The 26,592-nt window shown below is 31.0% G+C and overlaps 1 protein-coding gene and 3 non-coding genes across 4 annotated transcripts; all 4 read right to left on the reverse strand.

The window, feature by feature from the left end:
- Window positions 1–7,096: 7,096 nt before the first annotated feature.
- Window positions 7,097–8,867, reverse strand: LOC126723053 (zinc finger protein ZAT4-like). The gene has a single exon (XM_050426280.1). It carries the CDS (start codon window positions 8,801–8,803, stop codon window positions 7,217–7,219), a length of 1,587 nt encoding a protein of 528 aa, XP_050282237.1. The 5' UTR covers window positions 8,804–8,867; the 3' UTR covers window positions 7,097–7,216.
- Window positions 8,868–24,153: 15,286 nt separating this feature from the next.
- LOC126724661 (small nucleolar RNA Z152/R70/R12) lies at window positions 24,154–24,265 on the reverse strand. Its single transcript, XR_007655096.1, has one exon. It is a non-coding gene; the product is annotated as a small nucleolar RNA Z152/R70/R12 (small nucleolar RNA).
- Window positions 24,266–24,395: 130 nt separating this feature from the next.
- Window positions 24,396–24,481, reverse strand: LOC126724660 (small nucleolar RNA R11/Z151). Its single transcript, XR_007655095.1, has one exon. It is a non-coding gene; the product is annotated as a small nucleolar RNA R11/Z151 (small nucleolar RNA).
- A 93-nt stretch (window positions 24,482–24,574) lies between these two features.
- LOC126724658 (small nucleolar RNA Z157/R69/R10) lies at window positions 24,575–24,672 on the reverse strand. Its single transcript, XR_007655094.1, has one exon. It is a non-coding gene; the product is annotated as a small nucleolar RNA Z157/R69/R10 (small nucleolar RNA).
- Between the last annotated feature and the right edge of the window lie 1,920 nt (window positions 24,673–26,592).

The following is a 26,592-nucleotide window of genomic DNA, read 5'->3' on the forward strand; positions in this document are numbered from 1 at the left end:
TTGCATTTTCCTTTTTTTTTTTTTTTTTTTGCTTCAGCCGCAATTGTTGACCAAGTCAGCAACGAACAATGCACTCGTGTACTGTTCATGGGTCCCATAAACTTCATTTTTTAGCAACTTTTTTATTAAAAATGGATCCCACGGAACTATTCACACATTTAAAAATTATTTTACTACAGTGTTTTTAGTTTTTAGTTTTAGCAAATTAAATAAGTTATATTCAAATGGATAGGACAAAGGATTATAGTTGTGTTTTTGGGGTCTATAGCCGTGTTTTTGAAACGTGGCTATAGACCCCATTTTTTCTAATGAAGCTTTTTGACATTTTTATTAACTTTTTAATTTTGATTTGGACAATCAATTTATTAGAAAGAAGCTTAAAAGGACATATTTTCGACAGTGAAACCATAAAATTGAATTAGCTATTTAGGTCAATCAAAATGTAAAAGTGTTCTTCTAAGGGACATAAAATAAAAAAAAATAAAAAAATTCACGACAATTTTAATTACCAAATTAGTCTACCACCTTGTAAGAAATCTTGGATGAAAAAATGGTTTGTATTGTGTACAATCACTTTATGACAATTAATCATTAAATCATTTTTTCCCCAAACTGACAGATTTTTTTTTTAAATTTTTTTTTAATAATGAGGAACTTTAGATTGAAACAAATGGAATATTATTATACCCATTTTTGAAGACAAATAAATACTAGGGTTGGAATTTGGAAGTATGTGAAATATATATATATATATATATATATATATATATATATGCGTGTGTGTAAATAAATAAATAAATGAGAGATGTTACGTTTAGAACATTTTTATAACATTTTTACAACAAATCATAGATGGTTAGTTTTTATTGGTTCAAATTTCAAACTAACGCTAAGATTACTTTTTTGCTCGAACAATAATAACTAGTAACAACTTGCCACTTAGGATTTGTTGTAAAAATATTGTAAAAATGTTGTAGACATATCATTTCTCTAAATAAATATGTATATATATTTCAATGGTTTTCTTCTAATTATAAGGTAAATGTAACATGAGGTATCATAAACAGCTGTCTGGAAAATTAATGTACAAAATTAAGAATTGTAATCATAGAGTATACGCTGTATTATTTTGGCTCTCATGCTAAGTAAGATGTCTATGTAGAATGCCAAAGTCAAGTCTTATTTTCAATGACATAGTAATTAGCATAAGCTTTCATTATTTGAAACTTACTTAATTTGTTGTAAAAAATGTGAAAACTATTTTTATTTTTTTTTATTTTTTTATTTCATTGCGTAGGAGTTTACCAAGCAAGTGCTAGGCCATATTCGAAAACGTGTTATGGCCATTATTTTCACTTTAGAAGTGGAGTTTTTCAACGGGAAAAGAAATATGTGGTCAATTAGTGGCCGCAAATCCCATCTTTGGTGTCACAACGTGGAAACAATATCATGTATTGTGAATTTTTAAATTTTTTTTTCTTTCTGATAATAAGAAAAAGGTAAGAAGGGGCCACTAAAGAGAATTCTCAATTTAATATAACCATAATTGCATCTTTTTCCGTTCGGACTGGGCTTTGCAAACAGGGAAACGGGTAGAGCCATAATTGTATCCCAACTCATGAGGGCACTAAATTCATATTGTTATGGGCTCTCACATAGAGAGTGGATCCCATGTATGGGGCCCACTCACTAAGTGATAGCTCGGTCCTGAAGCATTGCTTTGAGACTATGTAAAGATTGTTCATGTGAAAGTTAGGTTAATGTTACATTATATTTTTCAACCTAACATAATCGTGATAGATAGTCCCAACTTATTTAAAGAACACGGCGGAGCAGCTAAAGAATTTAATCAAATTTAGTCTATGTTTTTATAAATTAGGTAATAGAAAAATGATTACAAAATCTACATATATAATATAAAATAAATGATCTCCATATTATGACCCAAAAAGAAGTACTTTCTTATAACCATTATGTTCATTGTCTGGTGCCAACATGAAACATGCACTGAGCTTTAGGCGCATGGCACCTTTTTAAGTCTTCCATATGGATTTACTGAAACAGAGGTAGATCCAAAAGCCTAAAGTTCTTACTTTACAGACCCAAATGCCTAAAGTTTTTTACTTTATACGTTAGGTGGAAAACTCTTGTACATATATGGTTCTAAAGTCATAGTTCTAATGGCAGGCAAATCATATAGGAAGATTCCACTTGAAGATAAGGATTGTGCATGATATTTTCTTTGCATGTTCTTGAATATGTAAAGCACTAATTAAGAATCCTTTGACTCTTCTCTCTCTCTCTCTCTGAAAAAAAAATGATAAAGCCCAAGAAATGAAAGTTGAATCATCCAAGATGATACATATAGCTAAGACTGGTTGGCTGATCTTTTAATTTACAAAGCATTTTGAGTTTAGTCGGTGAAAAAGCATTCGATGAGTTTAGTCGGTGCACAGATATAGAACGTATGGTCTTTGTCAAAAGGTGATACTAGCAAATTGGAAGCAATGTAGCAAACTTTTAAATAGTGTGTGTTGCAAATCGAACTAGGTCAACGATATTACGGGTGAATATTCTTTTATAAAATTTTATATTTTATGCAAATTGTTTTTTTGGGGGACATTTTTTTTTGCTTGCAAATTAAGATGTGAATGTCTTTATATTGTATTAATTGAATTGTACTCATCACAATAAACCTAATATAGAGTTTATGTGTATGAAGGATAACCCCCCAAGTTAGCCCTAAACTAAACCTAAGATTATAGTACTATCAATTGGAAGAAGATTAAGTTAGTCCTAGATATATAAATTAACTAGCTATAAATTGTTGGTACCAAAAAAAAAAAAAAACTAGCTATAAATTGTACAAGTCCCTGAAAGAGTAGCATTACAAGTCCATTTAATTTCATGACAAAATTTTATCTTGCACATTTAAGAATATACAAAATAACACATCATTTAACATTTTAAATAATATAACATTAAATACTTTTTTAACTTTATAGTATTTAAATAGATACTTTTTTCCATTTTGTCGTATACTCGCAATGCAATGAACTTACAGTCTTACCCACATCTTTTAAACAAAAGGACTATTAGTAGGATCCATTACATTGGACCTCCTAGGGGGGAAATTGCTTACAATACCATACTTAAATTAGGAAATTATCATCGTAAAGGCTTTTTGCCTACTTAAGGGCTCATTTATATTATTTATTCATTTGATAATTCATTAGTTACAATAAGAGATGAGATATTTAAACTTAAGACATTTCCATTGAACGCATTATGCGGTGTCAATTGAGTTATAAGACTCTTGGATATTTTCACTATTTTCTCAAGAATCCAAAGTTTGGTGGTTCATATTATTTCCTTTAATTGGTTTGAACTTACTGATACCGGGTGGACATTAAGTGCATCACTTAGAATAATAAAATTGATTAAAATAATGAAAAATTGCTCTAAATTTAGTTTAAATTTATTACTCCCCTGCCTAAATTGAGCTGGATTGATTGTGGTTCCAATTTGGCTCATTAATTTGACATATTCATTTTATAATGATATCGTCTCAGACTTTCATAAAGTCAAATCTAAATTAAATTTAAATGTCTTAAATTGTTTAGAGCCACCCACATTGGTTAATCCAATACGAAGCAAAGTTGAAGTAGTTTATTCATTGTCTTTTGTCAACCTATACTGAGAGTAATCTCATCGTCATCATCATGATGAGCTCTTTCACTTTTTGACCAATTGTAAGATTATTATTTTTTCCTTAATATGCATGTTGTGCTATTTTGTGCTATTTTGTAAGGGTAATGCAAACTAGTACCTTTAGTACAATGGTTAATAATTAATTTTAAGAAAATTTTGATACAACTTTTATGAAAAATGAAAAAAATTATCAAAATATTAATTTTTTTTGTTCTTTTTCCATAAATTAAAACTTTTTTTAAATGAATTGTTAACCATTAATCTAAGGGCATGTGTTAATATTTCCCATTTTGTAAAATAAAATAATCCATTTTACAAAACTAAAATTAAAGAATAATGGAATAAGATTATACACTTAATATTTTCTATAAGATATATAAGCATACTAGTTTTTGTGAAAATTGATTTTTATGTTCTTCATACGGATCAGTTTGGTGAAACTTTATAAAAAAAATTAATTAAAACATAACTGATGAATAACTTTGGTCAAACACTGTTTGGAGAAAGATAATTTCAACCTTAAATGAGTGCTTGTATAAAAAGCACTGGTGGAGGATAGGCTCATTACAATTACCAAGAAAGCTGCCCTTTTGGGATATGAAATTTTTTTTTTTTTTTTTTTTTTTTTTGGGGCAAAGAAAACTAGACTAAGGCTTAGTTTGGATTGGGCTGAAAACCAGCGCGTTTGCGTCTGTGTTTTTTTTTTTTTTTTTTTTTTTTTTCCACTCATTTTTTAGACTTGCGGCTACTGTTCATGTACGGTTCAATGAACAGTAGTCGCAAAGTTTGACTTTTCTAACTTTTTTCAGCCAATCATAGCACATTGTGTACTGTTCATGGACCCACAAATTTTATTTTTCAGCAACTTTTTTATTAAAATGGGTCCCACGGTACTATTCACATATTTAAAAATTATTTTGTTACAGTGTTTTTCAGTTTTCAACTATATTCAAACGGACCCTAAATCTGTTAGTACGAGGTGCATGAACCCTAAATTGTACTAGAATATATAGAAAACTAAAATTTCAGATTGAGATGAGATGAGATGGTCTTTTAAATAAATTAAATTTAAAACAAAAGGATTCTTAATTATTAAGTATTGGCTCTTTTAATTTGGCTTATCTATTTATTAAAAATGACCTTGAATTTTTGTAAAGTCAATCTATAAATTAATTGGATTTAAATAGTTTGATAATAACTAATTAAAAGAAAACTGTTTTGGTCAATCAATAAATTAACTCGAGTTATATATAACAGCTAAATTTATAAGGACAACTCTAATAATAGTAATTGGTGCTCGCCCATTTATTCAATGCACCTACACTATTATACATCTCTCACATTTAAAAATAGATCTCATATTTGAGCCTCGTGAGACCAATCCTTATACAAGAGTAATATAAAAAGTGCCTAATAATTTTTTTATTGTATTATTTATATATATATATATATATTTATCAATATTTTTTTTAAATAAACAGTAATACTTATTAGAATACACACAAAAATAATAATAATAATAATAATAGTGTTTTAAACCGGGTTTATAATACATTACATAATCAGAGTACAACTACAAAATAGTCTAACATTTGTTGTTGTAGATTGAGGTTATAAATAGATACTAAACACATACAACCAATGTAAATTGTGAATATTACACCAAATTTGTTTTGATACTAAAATATTGTGTGTTTACATGTCATCTAAAAATCCTAGGTTTATTACATTGATAATGTAATATATTCATGCAATTCAAAAAAATAATAATAATTTAATGGTCCAAAGAAAGAGTTACACGTAATACTTTTGCTTCATGCATCAATGATTTCTAATTACTGTACCTTTATTTGAGTTCTCATGCTTTCAGTACAAAATTTGAATCCGTTACATAATTCTTAAGTGTTAAGGAACACAGAGTCACAAATAACTTTCACCCATGTTCTTAGAAAAATAGGGTCTCTCTATTTGAATCCGAAATAGAATGGTTCAAATTAATAAAGTACAATAACCACTTGATTATTCATTAATTATAATTGAATTATATTTCCTGGACATTAAAAACATCCGCTCAAATTAAGGGAAAAATGACACAACTAATCAAAAATCGTTACAAAATTCAGATACATCCGTTTGAAATATGTCCTGTCAGCGATTTAAATGGCGAAGATTAACCAAAAAAAATCTGATACAAGAAATAAAGTACAATTACAATTTGATTATTTATTAATTCTGTTTGAATCAAATTTCCCGGAACGTTAAAAACATTCTCCAAAAAAAAAGTGAAAAATGATATTTTTTAATTGTCCGCATCTTAACGGATTTAGTGCACAAGAACCGTTAATTCATTCATAAAAAACATCTGCATAAAACATGTCCTTAATATACGATATAAATGACGGAAATTAACCAAAAAAATCTGATACAAAAATTTTTTCAAGATGGAGACTAAGGACAGCGTAGAAATTGCTGGCTTTAGCTTTCTCTCATACTCATGTGTGTACATGTACGGTTAAACTGTTCTTATCTCTCACTAGGTCAACGATTAGCCAACCTTTTTGTGCTTAAGGTTTTTTTTTTTAGAAAGTTTTGTGCTTAAGGTTTTGTACGAAGAAATAACAAATCTGCAAAAAACAAATGGTAAGAACTAATTAAAGAACAAATCATGGTTGTGCGAGAAACATGAGTAGACAACTTAGCTTCACTGGACAATTGTCAAGCACGGCTTCTTCTATGCACATCCACAGCTCATCTTAACTATTAGTCAGTCAACGTTTTAACTGCCATAACTACCTGCCTTAGCTTTTACACTTAGCATACTACTACTATTAGATTCTAGATGCTAATTTGGATGCCATTTTTAAACTTTCGATAGTTTTAATAATAGAAACAGAAGAATTTTAACCTTAGACATTTTCACTATAAAAAGAAGAAGTAAGTGACGATTGAGTTACATAATTCTTGTCATGAATAATATTAGCTGGACTGATAAAATTACATATTCTATATTAAGGGATTTGAATTCAAATCCCACAATTAAAAAAGTTTATTAATATTTTGACGTGATAATAACAACCCAATGCTCACAGATTTCAAATTCCATCATGTCTCTATTAAGAAAAAAATAAAAATTAGATAAACTGGTTTTCTAGTGGGGAGGGCTAGCTCACTAGTCACTAGTGAAAAAACTGTTCACCTTTTTCCATCCAATATCTATGAGAGTGTCGGAGAAGAGAAAAGAAAGTGAATCATAAAATTTGAATTTATTGACAATAAATGTATGCATTATAAATGTGAGTTCCCGTGGACTCACCAAAATTTACAATGAGAAAAGAGTAAATTAATAACAGGAAAAAACAAAAAAAAATAATAATTACTGGCCTGTTTGAGTTTATATACTTACAGTTTCTTAAATCTTAAATACAAAAACTAACCAAAAAAAGAAAAGGAATGGGAAATGAAATAATTACTGAGAAGATGATGGTCACTTTGCTTTCAAAAAATTTTATGGGTTAGCAGCCACATCATCAGTAGTTGAACCAATCCCCACTTGCAACCATGGTGAGGAACCTCCACTCATGTTCATGTCCTTTAACTCACTTAGCTTAGCTAATTTCACCTTACTGTCTGCTTCATCCTCCACATTTTGCATTGAACAACTACTATTGTTGTTATTATTGTTGTTGTTATTGATGTTGTTGTTGTTGTTGTTGTTGCTGCTGTTGTTGATGATGATGATGCTATTGTTATCGTTGTTGTCAATGTCGACATTTGGGAGGTGGTGGTGATGGTGGTGGTGGTGATTATTATCTTCATTTTCCTTTGCAGCTATCCAAGACTGTAAAAAAATATCTGTAGAAACTCCAAAGCTAGTAGGGTTAATGATTTGGTCATGTCGAACTCCAGTAACATCATCAACTGGTGCAGGAAGGTTAAGGTCGAGCTTGAGATCGAGCAACTCTGATGAATTATCGAACTTGGGCTTTTGAATAATTGGCTCCAACTGGTCTGGAAATTGATGAAACTTAGATAGTGCAGAAGAGTCAGGTCCATTGGATGTGATCCAATGGCACCTCTTATGTCCACCTAGTGCTTGCCCAGATGAGAAAACACGGTGACATATTGAACATTCATGCACCTTTGATTTTCTCTTGGATGTCGATGCCAATGGTGTGCTAGAACCTTGATGATCGAGTTGTTGAAAGGTTGAGTTCGATTTTGTTGGGAAAAATTCTTCGTGTGAGATCACATCATCATCGGCTAGACTATCTTCAATGTGGTCGAGACGTGCAGCGTAACAACCTTTAACTTTTTTGTGACTAGCTCTATGACCACCTAATGCTTGGTGGGAATTGAAAACTTTCTTGCATGCTTTGCACTCAAACAAACCTTTAGCCACACCTTTGTTCTTGTTGTTGTTGTTGTTGTTGTTTTCGTTGATGATGTTGATGTCGAGGATGTCATCGTTGTCATCTAGAGGAACCTTATATGAAATTGGAGGAATGAAATTCATGGGGGTGTTTCTTCGTTCTTCTTCTTTACTAGCTGATGCACAAGACTCCTCAGCCTCAACAACCATGTTATCAACATTTGCGTTTGATAACATCATTAAGCAATTTGCAAGGTCTTCTTCCTCGCTAGAAGGGCAATTGGAGTTATTGAAATTGCCCACTTTAGCTCTCATTGATCTTTTTCTTTTAGACCAACCACACCCTCTTTTTCCATTGCCATCATCACCATCAGAGCCCGGGGATGAAACTAAGGACTCAGCATCTTCAGAGGTACATTTACCATGTTCAAGAAAAGACTTCCATGACAAGAACTCCTTACCACAATTTTCACAAACTCTACAACTCTTTAGCCGATTCGGGTTGGTTCTCAATGCATACATGCGCTTGTTGCTAGCAGGAACATTGCCACCAAGCTTGTCTTCCCAATCACTAGCTGGGTCTTCATCATCAATGTGGACACTCTCGTCGCCTATTCCATGTGCCCTCATGTGCCCTCCTAGTGCTCTTCCACAACCAAAACCTTTCTTGCAAATTTTACAAAAGTGTTTGAAGTTTGATTGTTGATCCACAATCAAAGCCATACAACAATTAAAAAAAAGAAAAAAAAAATTGTGAGAGAGTAAGAAAGAAAGAAAGAAAGAAAGAAAGAAAGAGAGAAAAAAAATGTTGGATAAGAATGAAAGAGATGAAAAGGGGTGGAGTTTGTTCTTGTAGTGGAAGTTGTTGGGGGGTTGTATGGTGAAAATTAAGGGAGTCTCTAAGTCCTAGTTTTTAGTTGGAGTATTGGTTGTGGTTAATTTGTGGATGAGAGAGAGAGATGGAGAGTTCTTGAAGAGCTTATAGCTAGAGAGAGTGTGGTGTGACAAGTGGTGGGAAGGTGAGAGGGTGAGAGAGTTTTTCTAAGACTTATTCTTATTTTGTGGTGGTGGCGCCGCCGGTCAAAGCAACCAGAGGAGGTCCGTACGCTCAGTGTGAGTGTGAGAGAGTAAAGGGGGTCCGTACGTATAGTGTGTCTGTACGTGTGTTTGTGTGTTGTGTTTTGTTTTATGAGAGAGAGGCAGAGTGAGGAAGTGAGTGAAAGGAAAAGGGAGTGGTTCTAACTGCCGTACCTATTCATATCCCTTCAATTCCAAGCCAAGAAAACTAAACCCATGCTTCGCCTTATTTGTCGGTTGGTTCAAGTTGTTTTTCCACACAAAATATAAATATTATAAGCTAATTATAACTCTTATAATAGTTATCACTAACCAATTCTGGGCTAACCTTTCTTTCATTTCTCTAATTATATATATTATCCCATAAAAAAAATAATTAAACACTAAAACGGGATAATATTTAAGGAAGGTGCATATAAGATTGACTAACAATGTAAATAATTTAAAAATAAGTTAGTATTTTTTTTTTAGTTATGCCCTTTTCTTTTTTCTTTTTTCTTTTTTTGGTACTGAAACTCAATGGATCTTGTTTCAGTCTAACTATATATCAGTTATGTTATTGTTAATTGAGTCAACCAAGAAAACCTTATTTATCTTGAAGTTCATGATGCAACTCCAGCTACTACCCTAAAACTTAGGATCTAGTACAGTAAGATTGGCCTAATGATCGGGTCCTTTTGAATCTATTAAAATTTTATTGTGTGTGTGTATATATATGTTTTAGAATGTATTAAAATTATATTTAGTGGTGTGTATGTCTGCAATTCTGCATGTTTGCCATAATCCTTAAACCAATTTTTCATTGCATTAGTTGGTTTAATAGTATGAAGATATATCATATATACTAAGACGTATAAGTTAGAACATAAATATAATATATATCAAATTTGAAGATTCTTTAATAGAAGTGTCAAGTTTAACAAACAGACTCTTGTGGAATGCTAATATGACCCATATTTCGATCTAGATTCATGAATATCAAGAACATGTATTGCTATTTGGTATTGGCTATGTAAGAACTGAACTCGGTCATATAGTATTATAAAATCAGTAATTTTTATATGCATCCATGTAATAGCAGAGATGTATATATATTTTGTATTCTTTATCTACTTGGGTGGTTTCTGATTAAGTCATGTGCCCCACTATGTCATTTGACTCTTATTTTTATCATATTATAATTATTAGCATTAGTATTATCATCATGGTAGAAAAAGACTTCTTCTAGCTTGTACTTCAGTTAAAGAACATAATCCTAATCTAAGTCCAATTTACAATTAGTATAATTAATTAGTTATCTTGTTGGCCAAAAATAATATTAACAATAATATGTTGGAAGCATAATTGCTTTTTTATTGACTTAGCTGGTAAACATACTATTTTTATAATTAGATAATTTTGTAACAGAATAGTGTTTTCGGTGGAGTGGGAAGTATACAAAAGGCCACAGACCCAAAGCCCATAAAAACATAACAAGGAAGGAAAGGATCTTGGGTCCAGCCTAAGGTTAGCTATACAGGGAATGAGATAGGTACTAGCATTCAACGGCAAGATTACTAAAAAAAAATTATAGCTTTTAACAATTTAAAATACTACTTTATCCGAATAAAAAAAAATAATATAAATAATACAATAAAATAATACATCCAATACAATAAACAATAATCATAATCATCAACAGATTAAAATACTATTTTTTTAACACTTTACATTTATTTATTTATTTATTTTTATTTTTATTTTTTTTTAGTTTAAGCTACAGTAAACTACTATCTCTAGTAGCAAACTGTAGTACAAACTCAAATTTTTTTTTTGAGTTTAGTTTCTTTGCTTTAGAAACAGTTTTAGGGAATTGGTTACTAAATTGACTTATTAGTCAATTTAGAAACCTCATTGGGGATGCTCTAACACAGGAAAGAATGAAAGGACCTTGTTGATAACAAGACCCAACTTGCCAAGGAGCCTCATCACTGCTCTACATATGACCGATGACAATCTTATCCTCAACCTAGAACCAAGGAGATGGGCAAGCCATGGAGGAGGAGAGAAGCACTTAAAACTAATGAAAAAGTACAATGGACGAACCAAGGAATGTAGCACCTAAATCCAACAATCTTTACCTCCGCATCACATGACTATACCTACCAATCAGGCCACATTTAATATTGAATGACCTGCCAAAACAATGCTCTCCACCTATCTACTCACTAACTCCCTAGAAGGAAGGAGGAGACCTCTGATGGAACAAGTATCTTCCTCCCCTCCCTTCCACCACACAATAAATCAAAGAGAGAAAGAGAGAGAGAGAGATAACTCACTTGTATGAATAGGACCCTTCCCCCATACTAGAGGGGGATAGAAAAATTAGAGATAGAAATGTGTTGAGTGTTAATCCTCATTTGTAACCAGCTTCATCGGTCAAAAGAAAGGATATAAGGATCATTGTTATCTTTTTCATTCATATTAGTCTTATGATCTAGTTTCCTTTCTAGTTCTCCCATCGTGAATTTCTTTCCCATAAATAAAAATTAATTGTGTCACTTATTTACTTTTTTTTGTATATTGATACCTACAATGTCTTTTCATTGGTGAAGAAAGCCCTAGTTGGTGGTACAATTTATATGTTTGACTACTTACCTTTTTGAGCTAAAACAACGATACATGTCGAAATCTCTTAAGACTAATTGTATGTGTTTCTATAAAATTGTCTCATCCGATTATGTCATAAAAGAATTATATTTGGAAAATACTAAAATTACTGCAAATGTTATTACAAAAAAACTACGAGCTGATTTGATAAGAATACAATTAGTGTTACTATAAATGTTTGAATTGCTTTTTTTCCTTTTTTCTTTTTTGTGTGTGATTAGTGACATGTTAATTTGTAAGATTTATGTAGTAAAATTTGTAGGATCGTTAACATCACTCATTATATATCTTGGTACCAAATTGGGCAAGAAATCTAGGATGGGATTTGTCGCCTCGGCATAATTCTTGCCCTAAAGTACCTTCAATATTCCGAAATTTTGTGTTGTAGTTTATTGCCTGGTGATTTTTTATTTTATTTTATTTTAATTGTGGAGGTACAAGAATAAGCTAATTACAAGGATTCAAGGAGATAAACTTTGGAATTCTATCGTAGTATTTAATTTAATTGTCCACCCCACACCCCCTCCCTCCCTCCCCATCCTCCCCCCCCCCCCCCCCCCCCCCCTCCCCCCCAACGGGACAACCCTTCCTTTGGTAGCACATTTAAAAGGACACTGTCTCTTCTTTTGGGTTTCCTGGGCCAAATGAGTAGCATTGGCCACACATCAAATTATAATATTATATTAACAAACTCTATTATCTCTTTTATTTTATTTTTTGATAAGTCTATTATCCAGTATAAAAAAGAAGACAGGTATGGTTTAACCGCTATCTTATAGATTATCTGGATTGAGCATGTATAATGTTTTTGTCAAAAAAAAATAAATAATCAAAGTCAGGAGTGTAATTTTACATTCAATAAAAGATGAAGAGGATGAAAATTAACAAAATTCGTAGATTCAATTATTTATTTACAAAAACTTAAAAGAGTATATCCTAAGGCTATATCTGGATATTGAATAAGGAATTATCAACTAATCGTGATGGATGATGATAATGATTGTTATTATTATTATTGTTATCATTATCTTTATCTTTATTACTATTATTATGTTTGTGATTAACTATCACTTTTAGGTGCATTAGTGGAGATAGACCATCTTGAGATGACACTAATCCTGAAGAGAGAAAATCTTGGAGAAGTTACCTTTAAAGGGAAAATAGAAAAACATGGAAATGGCCTTGAGTTATGGCATTCACTACTATATCTTGTACTAATCACAATTTTCGGAAATCATTGATAATGTTATCTATTTATTTAGGTTTGAGAGATTGATGTAGTTCATTTATCACCTAGAGACAAATACTTTTCTTTTGTATCTTGACAGTTCAAATCAAATCAACAAGTAAGAGTTGGATATTTATTCTCCTAGTATATTTTCTTTTCCTTTTTAATGGTTGAGATTTCAATGATAGGGAGTCATGAAGTTACACCAACTATTCAAGTAGTCAGTAAACTCTTTGTCAAGCAATAAGCAAAAACATTGCTTCAACTTAGCAGTGGGTTTAGTCTGTAATCCATCATTAATCATTCTTTTGCTTTGATTCAAAGCATTTCAAAACCAAATAGTTAGTGATAGTGATAAGCATAGCTGTTCAGCAAAAGTGAAGCCTCTAGTCTGTAGACTAGTTCTCCCAGCATAAGCTACTTTCTCTATATATGAAACCTGAAAATTTTCTGTGATAATTGTGAGTTAAAAGGAAATCACATAATTATGACTATACGGAATGATAAAAAACCAACTACCATCTTATTGATGGGTAAATTAGCTAATGATTACTGATATTTTTTTGGAGGAGTGAGTTTGGCCTTAAAGGAAAGGGAAGGGGAATTATTATTGAAACTTTATGAAGAGTGAACAAATATCTGCATCTAATTAACCAGTAAAGATGGCCCGCATCTTTCTTAGATTCTTGCCTAGGATAGCCATTTTTTATGATTAGTTTCTAGCCATATTATGACACAACAATGCATTCAAAGGAGTGGATGAAGACATTTGAGGTGCAATGTTGCATTCAATTTGTATATTTTGTACTTCACAAATCACAAGTTGCATTGTGACTGACCATTTTGGCATAATTGCATTTTGAAAGATGCAATCTCATGTCAACAATTCATTCCACGGTTTAGAACTTTGCACTTCCACTATGTCATCGAATATAATAATTATCTCACGTACTTAATATATGCATTATTTCTCTAATAGTGTATTGATCTTATACTTGGGGGCAGCAGCACATAGTGTTCAAAACCCCCCCTAACTTTATGGTAAAAAAAATCAAATTATACTAAACTTATTACATGTGCTTTGTCCGTGCAATAATGTTATTTTTTTTATTTGTTTTATTGGTTTAGTGTCATAATGGTTAAAAGTGATATATAAATAATATATAAATAACTATGTGTATTTTTTTTTCCTTTTTAAGAAAGAGGTAAGATAACGTGAATTAATATTTAAAAATAGTTAGAGATAGTGTCCTAAATTTTAGGCCGAACGGATAAGATAAAAGAAAAATCCTAAAACTTAGAAATAATAAGTTACTCTTTTAACTGGTTTGTGTTTTTTAATTTAAAAATATTTAACTAAAAGATAAGAGTATTTTAAAGAGTTTAAGAATTTATATGAGGGTATTTAGTACGCAAAATGTTGAAAACCAAACAGGTCCTGTTATTAATAGTATAGATAGATATATAATATATTTTTTATTAGTTCAATTTACCTTTAAAAGTATTTAATTTTCACACCTTGATCACCATCAGTTCGGCCTAAAATCTAACAACAACACAAATCAGCCAATCTCAAAACCAAACAACAACATTGATCACATATCTCTCCCTCTCTCTCTGATATGATCTCTGATCCAATGCTCAGGAATCTTATCTATCTTTCTTATCTATTTGACTATCTTGGTATTTCTGACTCTAAAAGTAAAGAGTGAACGCTTATAAGTTGTGAGTGTCGCTTTTTATATTATATTTACATTATATGTGAGCAAGTGTATATCTAATATTAATTGTGTGCATTATTATTATTATTATTATGTTATTTGTGTGAATTGTGCTGTGTGTGAATGTGTGTGTGTGCAGTATAAATATAATAATTAAGCAATAAGGAAGGTTTGTTTCATTTTTTTTAGAATACTAAGTATTTTAACACATACACACAAGGAGAGAGGAGCAAATCTTAAAGAAACTGATAGTGGTATATATCCAAAATGTCTTAACTCTTGGATACACAGTACAAGCTTTAAACCTCTTTAATTCACTCTCATTTTTCAATATGAGATTAACCCACTGTTTTTTCTTTTGAGAATACGACGTATTTAACACACACACATACACACATATGAAGAGGGAAAAAAATTTTGTTACATGTGTGTGTATCGTTATCATATTATCAAAACTTTTTTTTTTTAATAATGTTAGTGAGTCGAGAAAAAAAAAAAAGTAAAGTTAATGATTGTTTAAGCATTTGATTGGTTAAGTAGATACTTAGTGTATTATTTATGTATGAGTGAGTGTGATTGTGTGGGTCAATAATTAATATAGTGACAATGGATTGAGTTTTGTTATTTAGTTTATAATATTTTTATAAAAACAATGACAAACTGATAATGACGATTGCATGAAAGTAAAAATGTTATACAAATTTAACAAAATAAAATGGTCACATTTATCCACGTTGGCAATAGATAATTACAACTAATAATGAATTATCATATAATAATTTTGAAATATCAAATTCGTAGAACTAGAAGTAAATTGTAAAACTTCATGTATTTGAGGTTTTTTTTTTTTTTTTTTTTTTTTGGTGGGTCAATAACTCAATGATTCAAATTCTTTTTTTATCAAATTTTATTTCATTTAAGTTTCTTAATGACCTTCCTAAAAAAAAAATTTGAAACCATCGGGGCTCATACTTATATAAAATTTACATATTAGGAGAGATAATATGCATATATGTGACATGTGACGTATGTGATACATCATAAATTTACTAGCAAATAATTTTATGTATCATGTATGGAAATGGGAATTGAAGTTGGAAGCTTTGGTATTCACAAAAAGCCCATTGGCCCAAACAGCCGTAGACTTCAAGTTGCATTTAACATTTTAACAGTTTAAGCCAGCCTTCCTGGCAATCAAAACGTATATGTAAGTTATCGAAATTATCATTATCGAGCATATGTAACTATCTTATTTTAAAAAATAAAAAATCTTTGATTGGGTGATACAATTAGTGGGTTGGGCTATGGCCTAGAATCATATGAAACGGACATTGAGGACTGAGCTTCAAGGCCCAAGAGGTCTTCCTCCCGCTGGGTAAGACTACGCATTTAAAAATAGTAAAGTCAAGTACAGCTCTCTCTAATCTAGATTTTTTTTTTTTTTTTTTAAATAATAAATACAGTTAGTTTTTTAAACAGGTAATCGTATCCCAAAAAATCTATATTATTCTAGGAAATTTTTTTTTTTTTTTTGAAATTGGAGATATTAATTACTTGAAACTAAAAAGTAGTTTTGCTGATTGATTTTTCTTATCTTAAGTAGGTAACCTAGGATCTCATGAAATTTTACAATAGTTTACCGAATATAGAAGCATGAAAGAAAAGATATCAAATTATCTGTTAAGTTCTAAAAGTTTAGAACAATTGACAAATCGTGATTACAAACTTATCTAAATATAGATTCTAGAGTTTCTGGCCCAACACAATTAATTTATAAGAGAATGAGCTTTCTAAGTCAACTATAATGCTCTGTATGATCAAAGTATGAAATCAATGAAGTCATGACTCTTAATATGATGAAAAGAAACACAAAACAGGTATAAAACTCTTCCTCGGGCAAGTCCAAGGATGCAATGTTCATATATTATTTTTTCAAATCTTGGTACAAATTGATACTCTCTTCTCTTTTTGTTCAAGTTCTATTGTTCCCACCCCCCTTTCTAGAGGGATTCCTTTCCTATATATAGTCCCTTCTAATGCATCTGAGCCTTCCACCTGTACGTCTCTGGGTAGCAATTGGGATGCTTGTCCTATCAGGACCCTATTGGAGGTGGTAGTGAGTATTGTGAGTTGTGAAACTACTATTCAGGTGTCTTTTCCTCATAAATGTGGCTAGCTAAGTTGGTGCAAAGTATTGAATGTGGAGGTGATGGCTACATTTTCCAGATATTTCCTCTCTTCTTTACTTGCACGTCTCTGATGTCTTCTATGGTGCCCCACCTTTCGCTACAGGTGGCCAATTGAGGCCTTCCCAAGGTGCATTCATTCCTTGGACTCCTCGAATGATGGGTCTATCCGTTTTCCATTCTCGGACCTAGGGCTGTCCACGGGTCGGTCCGGGTCGGGTTTGTGCCCAACCCGCAACCGACCCGATCAGATCGGGTGGAGAAATTCCAGACCCGCCGCCGACCGCGAAAAGCCACCGGTCGAGTCGGATCGGACTCGGGTGGGCGGCGGTCGGAGTTGATTTCGACCGAAATAAATTGTAACAAACACTGAAGAACCAAAATCAACAAAAATCAACAGAACAAAAATCAAACTTCAGTGGTTTGATTCCTGAAGAACAAAATCAACAGATATACAAAACCCAAAGAGAAGATCTACAAACCCAAAGAACAGATCCACACATCCAAAGAACAAAAACCCAAATAACAGATCCACAAATCCACAGATAACCGAACCTAAGAGATGAAATAGAAAGATTGAATCTGAGAGATGGAGGCGAAGACGAGCTGGGACGTTGCGGACGAAGAGCACAGATCAACGACGAAGAGGCAGAGATCGACAATGGAGAGGCATATATCGACGACGACGATCGGCGAAGGGTAAACATCGGCGGTTGGATCGGCGAAGGGTAAGAACTGAGAGTGAGAGGATGACTTTGGAAAGCAAGGACTGGAATGAGAAACGTTAACAAGCTTCAGACCTTTAAACCCATTGATATGGCGGTCGGGTCGGGTGGCTCGGGTATTGGGGGAAGAGACCCGCACCCGATCCGCCAGAATCGGTTTTAGAAAGTAAGGACCCGCCGCCGACCGCCGGAGGAGTCGGATCGGACGGAGGACGGTTCGGGTCCGGTCGGTTTGACCGGGTGGGTCGGATCTGCGGGTTGTTTGGACAGCCCTACTCGGACCTTAGTCCACATGTCAAGTCTAGATTAGCATGGTCTCTATATCTTCCCTCCTCAAACTGTTCACATGTTGAGTCTGAATTGATGCACAAATGGGCTTTGCCCATCCTCGGACTGGGTCCACAAGCTCTATGTTGTGTTCGGATCCTACCCTCCCACAATAACAATAATAATAATATTTTCACAATTGTTGAGGTGACAATGACAATAAAAATGCCTAAATTGTTCTTGTGGAAGCTATTATCAATCTGGATCGAATTCAAGGAATTCTGACCTTTAATGACGACAATGGTTTGCCATTAGCTTGGTTATAGTCAAACTTAAATTTGAGAATTTATTTATGAAAAAAAAAAAAAAAGAATAAAGAGTACTTAAAGAAAAAATTGCTTTGAGAAGGCAAACTGTAAGATAATCAGAATTTATTCAATTTTTGTTAGGTTGCTTTAGTCCAATAGGATAATGGATTCTAATTAGTTTCAAAAGAAGTATTACTATTAACAGTTTTTCAAAATTAAAAATTGAAAACCAACTTAAATCAAAATTGTAAAATTAGCCTATAAGAAATATTCACCATAAAAAGAGGGAAAAAATTGTAGAAGTTAAGATCCTCAAGTAGAAACCGTAGAATTTAAGGCAGTCACAGCTAATTAATTGTGAAGGCACGAATATTGTCGGTGGAGGTGTATCTGGGGATATTAATTTACTTGTGGGAGGTTAATTTCCTTTAAAATAGAAATGTTGAACTTCCTGCTGCCCAGATTTTACCCTTTTTTATTTTCTTTCTCTCTTGGTTAACATAGCTGGAAATTTAATTAATATAAGGAGAGAAAAAAAAATGCTATTAATTAACCAAGTTTATTTTTTTCATGGAATTAAACAATTTTTGGTGGAAAGCAATTAATAATATCTACATCATAACATGGATAATAATGTTTCTTGATAGTTTAGATTTTCTGTAAATCTACTACATAAAAAATGTGTAAGTTATCAAAATTGCAGCAGGTATAACTCTCTAGACATTTGCACATGAGTTTTGACATTTGACATGATTTATATCAATTTAATATTTATAAATCAATAAGCCACAAATTGAGAAAAAGTATCTTAAAAATATCAATTGCAAGAAAATTTCTACATTAGAATGTAGCGTAAAACCAAGAATTCCCAATTCAAACAAAAATCAAATGGTGTAGGAATGAGCAAATCATATAGCAAAAATGCACACCTCAGGTAACAATGTCTAAGATATTAATGATTATTGTGATAAATAAAAAGAAATAAACATAAATACCAACTTAGTAGGTCATCACTAAATAGTTTATGACAGTTCATCTACACTATTATCCAACACCTATATAGGCTTGTAAACTAACATAGGTGCAAAAATGCCATGTAACACCAGTTGCTCTTAGAGACCTTTTGTCGAACACCTAGCAGATATAATTTTAGAAATAGATCTTGGTTCATCTATAGTTGCTAATAATAGAGGGAAGCATAATGAAATAATAGAGTCTACAAATTAGAAACATATTTATAAATCAATATAAAATTTAAGGGAAAAAAATCTTTACTCAAGTAGAAATAGATAAACTCTTTTTTTTTTTTTTTTTGATGAACTGAAATAGATAAACTCAAAAAAATATAAAAGAACAATAAATCTATCCAAAACTCGACCAAATCAATCTAAACCAATTCAAATATAAAATATAATTTGTTTGATGAGCCACTGCTAATAATAACCTTATGTTCTCAAGATCAAAATGTGAGATTTATGAGCAGACTTGATGAAGCAATATCACATTTAGTCTTAAGGGCATTATTACATGTTCTCACTTGAAAAGGTGAGTAAATAGTTTTTTGTGTATGGTATTTGGTTTATTGATTTGTTAATTTTTTTTTTTTTAAAAAAATCATTTAGAAATTTCACTGTTACATTGAAATTTTGTCCCCCCATAGTGAAATCCACTGATAGAAATGTGACATTGTTGTATGTTCTCTTTTATTTTCCTCAATGATATTTCAATTACGCTATCTGTTGATTACTTAATTATTATACTATTATCGTTGTTGTTTTTAAACTTTGGTTTTGATATTTTGTTACAGAGTCACATCACAATGACTTTGATGCCCAGTTCTATGTTCAACACTCATCCTTAAGAGACCAAATTATAAAGAGTTTAAAATGTTCTGTGTTATACTTGTACAAAAGATCCATTTATTAGCTTAATTCCATGTTAATCACTGAATTAGTCAAATTTGCTTATACTCTTATATGCAAAACTAATATAATTCAATTGATTTTTTTTTTTTTGAAAAACAAAAATATATGGCACATGCCAATAAAATAAACAAATTTTCATATTTTTACTTATTATACTATTATATTTTTTTTTTTAAATTTTCATTTTATAGTAATTATTTCTCTTTAAAAGGAAAAAAAATATATGAACACAATTATTGTTTATATCATATATATCCATTGTGACTTATGTACTTGTAGTCCATTTTGCAACAACTTATTTTGAGTAGCTTATTTGCATGGTGTTTAATATGAGATAGTTATACTATTATATTTATTGTTTTTAAAATTTTCATTTAATAGTAATTATTTCTCTTTAAAAGGAATATATATATATATATATATATATATGAACAGAATTATTGTTTAAATCATATATATCCATTTTGATTTATGTACTTGTAGTCCATTTTGCAACAACTTATTTTGAGTAGCTTATTTGCATGATGTTTATTTTGATTTGAGATAGTTATACTATTATATTTATTGTTTTTAAAACTTTCATTTTATAGTAATTATTCCTCTTTAAAAGGAAAAAAAAAAAAATATATATATATATATATATATATATATATATATGAACACAATTATTGTTATATCATATGTATCCATTATGACTATATGTACTTGTAGTCCATTTTGCAACAACTTATTTTGAGTAGCTTATTTGCATGATGTTTATTTTGATCTGAGATAGAAATCTCAGTATAATTTAAGTGTATATATGTGTAAAACTCACTTTTAGGAACTTGAGCCCCCCTCCACCTGCAAGAACTTATACTTGTGGACATGCCAAAGGTGTATTGTGGTTATAATGCTTACTAAAAATATATATATAATTTTCGGTAAATTTTATACTAAAAGTCTGATAAAAAGCTAAAATTTAGTTTATTTCCCAAAAAGAAAAATTAAATTATTTCCACACAAGAAAAAAGAGACAAAATGCAACACAAAAAAAAAAAAAAAAAAAAAAAAAAAAAAGAAGCAGATAAGCTTTTGCCTAATGAACAAAATGATTGAATGTAAAAGTATGAAATTATATATTTTTTACATAATTATGTTTTATATTTCAAATTTTAATTTTAATTTTAGTTTTGTATGCCTTTTTTTTTTCTTATATAAGTTGTGAGAATATGATAATTATTGTAATTTCCTAGATATTTTTTTAATCAAAATTGTTCTTTTTTTACAATTTCTTAATATTCATTCCATTTATTCATATTTTTAATTAATTATTAATTTAATTTTGAGGTTATCACCGTCGAACCTCCTCTTGAACCCAATCCAATTTTAAAACCTTGAATCGGCCTATTTTTTCTTTCTTGTAAAGGTTCATATTAAAACTGAAAAATCAAGGTTAATTCACTTGTGTAATTAAATGTGTGAAAATAAAAATTTTGACAATTAATCACACCAATTAAATATGACCCAACATAAATATAAATTAATATTTGGCTTAGGGACAGCCTAGACTAACGAAAAAAAAATACCATGACTGCTTTGTTTGATAAATTGATTGATTTATTTATTGTTTTTTCTATAATATATAAATAAATAAATAAAAATTGGACTTAGGAAATTACATTAGGTCCAGCCCAAACATTAATTTTTTTCCCTTAAGACAAGACAGGCCAGGCCCATCCTTAAAAAATGGGTTTGTCTCATGTGGATTGGCCGATGATCCATACCTGAAAAAAGGGTTTGTTCTACTTGTAATTCAGTAATTTGCTGGCAGTGAACATTCTGAGTCTTTCTCAGTAACTCTTCTTTAACCTAATCAACAACTGCTCTGGGCATTCTTTTACTTTGAGAAAATCCTTGCTTTGGCCAAATTTTTGTTTAGAGAAATTTTCTTAGTTGGCGGAGACTCTTCTCTTGCTTGGCCAAAACCCTTGAATGAGGTTTGAGAGATTGTTAGGGTCAATTGTATCAAGTGTTGGTAACCACATTTTAAAATCGTATTTTGATGTATTTGAATTGTAGGTTTTAGTGTCTTAGAATGTGTTTAAAGACTAACATTGAAGACACAAGAAAATAGATCAAGAAACTATACAAAATCTGCTAAATCTGCGGCCTTGACCATAACTTGAACCGATTTAGGTTTAATGAAATCCATCAATCGAGATTTGCTTACATAGTCTTTTCAATATGCAGCCCATGATAATCAAGTGACTTAGAAATTTGTGCACCAAGATTCGAAGTAGACATGGCAAAATGGGCAGGGCAGGTCAGGTTCGGGTCAGGTCAATCGGGTTGCGGGTCAAATGGGTTACAGGTTAAAAATGGATCATTTTAAGCGGGTCAAAAAGGGGTTCGGGTCAATTGGGTTGCGGGTCAGGTCAGGTCAGGTTGACCCGTATTTTTCACATGATTATATATATATATATATATATATATATATATATATATATATATAAAAAGAAAACAACAGGTATTTGCCATTTAAAAAGTTATGCAACAAATTACTTGATGTAAAATGTATTATTTTGAATTCATTACTTATATCAAAAATGAACTCAGTTAAACTTATTAATACTTATTCAATAATTTTAAAATTATACAAATCATAACATTGCTATCTAAAACAAAATAACACAAAAATAAGTAAAACAAATACACAAATTTTATTTCTAAACAATATCAACATCCCAAAACATAAAACAAAATTACAAATGACTTATTGGATAACTCATTTGATAAAGAATAAAAACATATAAGAAATTTACAATCTTGAAAATTAATTTTATAATCTATTATCAATTGTGGTTGACACTCTATTTCAATTTGAGATATATATTAAAGTTTGATTGCTTACTTATTTATACATGGTCTTTTTTATAAATATCATATCATTGTTAAGCAACATATACTCTAGGAAATATCATAATTTATTTAGAAAAACCATTTATTTTGGACATAAATTGTTAAAAAATAGGTATAGGCATTCATAATTTATGCTAATTTGATACTTTGGCTTCACTATTTTCACACTTGTGAATGTTTTTCACCCATGTCTACAATTTTAAATCTATGTTTTTAACTCTACAAATTATCTTGACATGTACTTTACTATTTGATATCTAAAAATCTTTACTTATTACAGAATGCTCAACCACATGCATTATCTTTCAATTAATTTGCATGCAGTCTTGTAAATGTATCAATTGTTTTCTTAAAGCTCACCATAAAAAATTAAACCAATATTGACTTAATTTTACTATTTTTTTTACAAAAAAAAAGGATAATTACAGATTACCCACCTGTGGTTTAACCCGAATTTAACTTACCCACCTATGGTTTTATTTTTGACACTTTATCCAGTCGTGGTTCATTCCGTCTATACTTCGTAACCCCCCTCTAATTTTTCCGTTACTCTAACACATTTCATCAAAAAATCAAACAAGAAATCAGATCAAACACTCTTCTCCCACACACTCTCTACGCTTGCTCACCCACTTGGGATCTTAGATGCTACAATGCCACCCACTTAATTTATTAGACAGAGAATCATCTGGGTTTTGATCATGCAAGGAAACTGAATTTCCTAATCTAAAAGTGAAACCTTTCCAGACAATTCCAATATTGCACCTGCTCAAAAAAAAAAAAAAAAAAAAAAAAAAAATCCAGAAACACCAAAATTGAAGTAACAACGTGGAATTTCCCAAATCACAAACCCCCTTGCAATAAACCCCACAACAATCAAAAAACCCCAAACGGAAAAGGAAACTGAATTTCCTAATCTGAAAAAACACAAACACTTTTACATCAAACCCTAAAAAAAATAATCAAGAAAAACCCAAACAAAATATTTCCCCCATAATCAGGAAAAACCCAAACAGATTCGATTAAAAACACACACACATATATAGTACACAATTGCATAAATTGAGCAATGAATTTGTTGGGACTAGAGCTCAGTGGAGGGAGAAGTCGTTTTAATAAAATGAGCTCACGGTGAGGCCTTTGGGGTCTCGTCCATTGCCCAAAACATTATCCAAGTGTTTAATCTCATCATAGCAAGTTAGCAACCAAGTCCCACAAACCAAATTTAAAAATTAAAAAAAAAAAAAAAAAAAAAAAAGAAAAAAAAAAGAAGAAGAAGAAGAAGTGAAACTATATAATATTTAAAAGACAACATACATATTATTAGGGGGCTTCAGTGTGTGTAACATTCAGATCATTGAAATAAATCTCTTACCGAAATCCGCTAAGATAATGAAGTTATCATCATTAGCCCAATTCAAAAAATCATGCATCTTTTATACACAAATATAAAAAGTAAAAAAAAAAAGAAAATTAAAAACCAAAAAATAAAAAGAAATAGAGGAGGTAATGTGCTCAGACAGCCAAGGGTTTGTAATCAGAATATGGGAAGAAGAACCTAGATCAGAAACTCTAGTCCACAAATAGCCTCATCACCGCACACTTCAAACAAACACAGACAGAGACAGAAAAATTAAAGGTGGCTTACCATCACATCTAAATCCAAGTTCTTCAGCCTGAACAGAAGTAACAAGTGAAGAGATCAGTCCTGTTTGTGGAGCATCTAAGATCCCAAGTGGTTGAGCAAGCATAGAAAGCGTGTGGGAGAGGAGTGTTTGATCTGATTTCTTGTTTGATTTTTTAATGAAATGTGTTAGAGTAACGGAAAAATTAGAGGTGGGTTATGGAGCATAGACAAAATGAACCACAGGTGGGTAAAGTGTCAAAATTAAAACCACGGGTGGATAAGTTAAATTAGGACTAAACCACAGGTGGATAATCTGTAATTATCCCAAAAAAAAAAAAGTTTTAAAAAAATGGTTCAGGTCGGGTCCTAGGTCAACCTATTTTTGCTTCGGGTCAAAAAATCGAGTTCAGGTCGAGTATTTTTGGGGTCAGGTCAGAAAATTCTAACCTGTTTTGCCATGTCTAATTCTATGATGTACCAAAAACCTTTCCTTTTTTTAATCTTTTTCTTTTTTTATTTTAATCATCATAATTTAAGAGAGAACATTATGAAAGTTAGAGGAGTTGCAACAACTATGCACTAAGGGTATTGTACCAAGTTGCATCTTTAGCCTCCATTGAAGATCCATATTATTCATATGAAGACAATTACACCATGACTACTGCATTAAAGGGTATTGGTTCCGTGGTTTTAAAAATAACAAAATAATTTGAGAATCACAATCATGTAACAAGCTTACAACAAATAATTGGTAGTTTCACTTTAATTTAATCATTCAAATAAATAACCACAAATATGTGCAAATAAAATTATAATAAATAAGAATAATAAAATAGATATCACCGTGGTACATGGCTTGGCTAAGACAAAACCCTCACTCTCTTTAAGGCATTTCATGCTACAATGGTACATTAGCATGAAGCCCCCAAGATACAACAACCCAATTACATACGCTGTTAGCCTCATGAATTTAAACTATACTTCTATGTTTATATGTTTATATAAGTTGTTTATCCATATAATACACCAAACAAATTCAATTAATAAGTATTAGTAAATAAAATAAAATTTATAGAAAAATATCAAATTTAACTTAATAAGAATATTCTAATAGAAGACCATAAATAATTCAATTAAAATTTATTTAGTGTTCGTTTCCTTTTAATCCAATAGAATCTCGATTTCTAATTAGTTTATCATACATCATGATAATTCTACTATTTAACATTTTTTATTACTCTTGAAAGTTAAATAAACCCTTCAAAAACAATTTTGTGTACACAACAATGAACGGGAAAGTGCAATCTATGAAAAAAAAATTCTGAATCATGATGTTGCATTGTGTGTGTGTGTATATAGATGTTTAGGGCAGGTTTTTAAAACAATACTTATCACATTATGAGTGTCATCCAACCACATGAGAAATGTAGATTTCAATTGAGATGCTAATAATCTTTTCCTAGTCAATTTGAAAGTGAAGTGTCGAGTGTTTAGTCCAAATTTGTAGAAGAAAGAGAAGAGGGAAAAAAAATTACATTTTACCACCCTAAATTATACCAAATTTTACACTTACCACCCTAAACTTTAAGAATGCGCACTAACCTCCTAAACTATTGCCCATGTAACACTTTGCACCCCACCGTTTAATTAAGGCCGGCTGAATAGTGGAGTAAGAGATGCGGTCGCCTAAGGCCCTAAGTAAAAAAAAGGCCTCCAAATTTTAACCAATAGAATTATTTATAATCAATAAATAAAATAATATTTTTTTACTAGATGAAAAAAAAAAATAGAGAAAAATGCAACGTCCACAATATTTTTCCCAACACTTTTACAACTAATACTAAGTAGCAGGTTGTTACAACTTGTTATTGATGGCAAAAAAATAATTATAGTGATAT

The sequence above is a fragment of the Quercus robur genome, chromosome 4 (genome assembly GCF_932294415.1).
Source record: "Quercus robur chromosome 4, dhQueRobu3.1, whole genome shotgun sequence".
NCBI classification, from domain to species: domain Eukaryota; kingdom Viridiplantae; phylum Streptophyta; class Magnoliopsida; order Fagales; family Fagaceae; genus Quercus; species Quercus robur.

What these genes read in the sequence shown, in the direction of transcription:
- LOC126723053 (XM_050426280.1), bottom strand. Translation starts at nt 8,803, where the DNA reads ATGGCTTTGATTGTGGATCAACAATCAAACTTCAAACACTTTTGTAAA.